This window comes from Vicia villosa, linkage group LG2 (assembly GCF_029867415.1).
Source record: "Vicia villosa cultivar HV-30 ecotype Madison, WI linkage group LG2, Vvil1.0, whole genome shotgun sequence".
Classification (NCBI taxonomy): Eukaryota; Viridiplantae; Streptophyta; class Magnoliopsida; order Fabales; family Fabaceae; genus Vicia; species Vicia villosa.
This window is the reverse complement of record NC_081181.1, coordinates 100,660,926-100,664,974: the sequence shown is the minus strand read 5'-3', so window position 1 is coordinate 100,664,974 and position 4,049 is coordinate 100,660,926. Positions and strand designations below refer to the sequence as shown.

At 33.1% G+C, this 4,049-nt stretch overlaps 1 protein-coding gene across 2 annotated transcripts; it reads left to right on the top strand.

Moving 5' to 3' along the window:
* The first annotated feature begins 294 nt into the window (after positions 1-294).
* LOC131646523 (chorismate mutase 3, chloroplastic-like) lies at positions 295-2,993 on the top strand. Of its 2 annotated transcripts, none has more exons than XM_058916542.1 (6): positions 295-581; positions 1,418-1,640; positions 1,731-1,817; positions 2,032-2,175; positions 2,386-2,478; positions 2,567-2,993. In XM_058916542.1, exons 1-6 carry the CDS (start codon positions 376-378, stop codon positions 2,801-2,803), a joined length of 990 nt encoding a protein of 329 aa, XP_058772525.1. In that variant the 5' UTR covers positions 295-375; the 3' UTR covers positions 2,804-2,993. The 2 variants fall into 2 exon arrangements, with proteins under 2 accessions (XP_058772525.1, XP_058772526.1); XM_058916543.1 differs by having other exon boundaries at positions 453-581; positions 1,426-1,640.
* The last annotated feature ends 1,056 nt before the right edge of the window (positions 2,994-4,049 follow it).

Below are 4,049 nucleotides of genomic sequence, written 5' to 3'. Positions count from 1 at the left end.
TCTCGACAATTTTTTCTTAAACAGATAAACTTCAATCATCGCTATCTAATTAATCAAATATCAATTAACTGTCGCGTCATCATCTAATAAAATCTCGACAATTTTTTTCTTAATCAGATAAACTTCAATCATCGCTATCTAATTAATCAAATCCCGATTGTCTTGCCGCGTCATCATCTAATTAAAATCCCAACAATTTCTTTTTCTTTCTCTTTTTTCTTATTTTGAACAAACACTTTTATGCTCCAACATCTATATATAAATCTATAACTTGTAATCAAAAATATCAAAACTAATTCTAAAACCCTTTATTTTCACAATCACTGTCTCATAGCTGTCACCTTCACACACACACACACACAAAACAAAAAAACAATGGAATCACTATTGAAGTTGCATCATCCTCATGCACACTTTGGTTCAAAACAAACCAAACCCATTTCGCATGTTGTTCCCAAGTCCACCTTTTTACCTCGTACACACCACACCTTTGTTCCACCATCACCCATTCGCACTGTTTCCTATCGCCCTCTTCAAGTTCATGCTAGCTCTTCTTCTGCTCCTTCTACCTTTCATTTCAGGTATATCACTCTTTATTACTTTTTTTATTCTTTTCAATAACAACCCTTTATTGTTTTTCTGTTTTTATGATAAATGTGTCATTTATTGTTGGTTGGTGGAAGATGATAGTGCCTAGAGAGAAAGCTATTGAATGTTTATGTTAGATCCTATTGTTTTCTATTTGAGGAATGCGTTTGTTCATGAATTTTATGGCTTTCATTGTGCATTTGCTTTTGAAATTGGTGGTGCATTTTGTTGGGTGTGGAATTGAATTTACTGTTTTTGTCTTGAATTTGTTGGATCCAAGTGCAAGGCTGTAGTTGGACCTTACACCTAGATCCAACTGCTTTGAAGCCGGCTTATGCTCTGCAGCACCCACACCTCTGGAAAAAAGGTGTCTTCGTGTCAGTGTAGGTGTCCGAAACCGGCACCTTTCATTTTTTCAAATTATTGTCGTCCACGTGTCGGTATCGTGTTTCTAGTGTCACGTGTGATTATGTTACATTTGATTTTTTTTCAAATTATTGCCGTCGACGTGTCAGTGTCTGGGTCGTGTTTCTAGTGTCCAGTGTCCGTGCTTTATTGCATGGCATAGAGCTGCTGGATCTTTTTAGTAAAAAGTTGGAAAAGGGGAACAATTTTATTAATTAAAATGACTAATAATCTTGTTACAACCGCGTCTGAGAAAATTTGAACTTTGTTTTGGGCATGTTTTTGAGTATGTGTTATGTATATGAATGAAATTAACCTTTTTCCCTACGGTGGAATCCTACGAGCCGTGCTAACAGCTTAACAATACAAATTGTTTGTAGTATGAAAACTTGTGAATCTGTTTTTGACAGTTTCTTTTGGTCAGACATTCAGGTAAAATAAGGGTTGATGAAAGCAAGAGCCTGACGTTACCGAGCATCAGACACTCTTTGATTAGGCAGGAGGATAGCATTATCTTCGGTCTTCTAGAGAGAGCTCAGTATGCATACAATGGAGACACGTATGACCATGATGCACTCGTTGCAGATGGTTTTCGTGGCTCTTTGGTTGAGTACATGGTTTGTGAAACGGAAAAGCTTCACGCTCAGGTTGTTACAAATTTTTTAAAGCTTAGAAAATGTGGAAGAAAAAAATTCCATGATTAAACTGTTTTGTGCTTGGTTTCTCTTTGAAATTAGGTGGGGAGATATATGAGCCCAGATGAGCATGCTTTCTTCCCAGAGTACTTACCTGAACCACTGCTTCCACCGTTGAAGTACCCCCAGGTTTTGAAAATTTCTCATCTTTCTTGTTACGAAAGTGAAAATTCATTTGATATTCGACAAACAAACGGTTTCGTTATCTAGATTATCTTACTTCATGAGAGTATTTAACAGAAATAAATAATTTCATAAAAAAAGTAGTTCATGTTTCTAGTTTTCGCAATCGTTCATGTTTTTTACTGATCTACCTTTCATTTTGTCTTGTATAAATAACTAGGTTCTCCATCCCTGTGCCAATTCAATCAATATAAACAAGTTGATTTGGGACATGTATTTTAAGGATCTCCTGCCAAGATTGGTAGAACCAGGAGATGATGGTAACTGTGGATCAGCTGCTGTCTGTGACACTCTTTGCTTGCAGGTACATATTAAGCTTCTCATGTTTCGTAATCAGAATGATAGTAAAAGTACAAGAAGCTCATTTCTGATGAACCGATCACAATCGAGTCATGCCTTCTTAGTCCTGAATGTTCAGTTCATTGACTAGTATTATGATGTTCAGTCTATTGATTATCGTCTTACTAAATTTGAACATTAAAATATGATTATAATGTTTTTGGCACCGATACAGGCTCTCTCAAAGAGAATCCACTATGGGAAATTTGTTGCTGAGGCAAAGTTTCTAGAATACCATGAATTATATGAGCCTGCCATTAAAGCCAAAGTAAGTTTTCACTTGCCTTATAACACGCTCTTTTACATTGTGACACGCTACATAAATGTATCTTGATATGGCCTACTTCGATTTACAGGACGGGAAACGGCTGATGCAGTTGTTGACGGATGAATCAGTGGAGGTATTGGTGCATGACAGAGTAGAAAAGAAATCAAGAACATTCGGTCAAGTGGTAGAGATCAATGGAAACGGTGAAGTAGTTGATCCTGACTATAAAATCGAGCCAGGCTTGATTGGCAATCTTTATGTAGATTGGATAATGCCTCTCACAAAGCAAGTGCAGGTGGAATACTTGTTGAGAAGACTTGATTAGTAGAAGAATATGGCCTAAGTTTTTAGTCATGCAAACATGGTTATCTTTTTGGTTTTCAATTCTTAGTACTTGATGCTAGATTACTCAGGAACTCTAGGCTAAGGAAAGATTTTCAGTTATTTCTTGTGGAGGAGAATAATGAAGGATGTTTGTATGATTTTTTTCCCTCAATAAATGTAACATTTTGCTAGATATTTTAGCATGTCTATCTTGTTTGTATCAATTACTTAAATGGTGGCTCTCATCTCTCACTATATATCACTTATATAGAGAGAGGAGTCCTTCTTCCATTCAACTACACTCATACTTTTACTGGAATTAACTCACTCATCAAATATCATCAAATATCTTTTCTCTCCACCATGAGCCACTGTCAAGCCTCTCTTTCTATTAATGTGGCCACCACCGCCAAAAAATAGAAGGTTTGTTAAATACCCTCTCATACCCTTACTCGAACTAACTCATTCGGATTAGAGCTATCAAACAAGCCCCTTAATTAAAAGCCCTAACTATTTGGCCCCATTAAAACCCCAATATATTAAGTCCCTAATTATTGAGATTTATTTTAGGGCCTAAAATTTTAGGCCCTTTACCTAATGCATTTTTTTTTTGCCCCATTGAAGGGGCCTTATTTTATTAAAAAAAACACAAAAACTTCATAATGAATCTCATTTTTTCTGGGAGTAATTATATGTCTAATGATGCAGTGATAATAATGTTAAATTTTCTACACATTGATTCACAATTGAAATGGATTTTTCAGTTGTTTCGTTACTTGATAAGTCACTGTATATGAAAAGTCATGTTCTTTGGCTTGATTGTAAAGTTGAAATACTACTTAGATCTTACACTAATGAGGATGCTCTGTTGTATATTGTTTGATATTCAATGAAAAGTTCAAAATATATATATATATATATATATATATATATATATATATATATATATATATATATATATATATATATATATATATATATACATACTAACAAGTCACATAAGAATTCAATTTGAAATATTTAATACTTTTTAATTTTTTTCTTACTTTTTTAATATATTTTTTACTTTTTTTTTTACTTTTTAATATAATTTTATAATTTTTTATATATTTTTTACTTTTAATATATATATATATATATATATATATATATATATATATATATATATATATATATATATATATATATATATTTACTCTTCAAATTTTTAATTGAAAAGATTATTTTTTGAATTTTTAATTATTTTA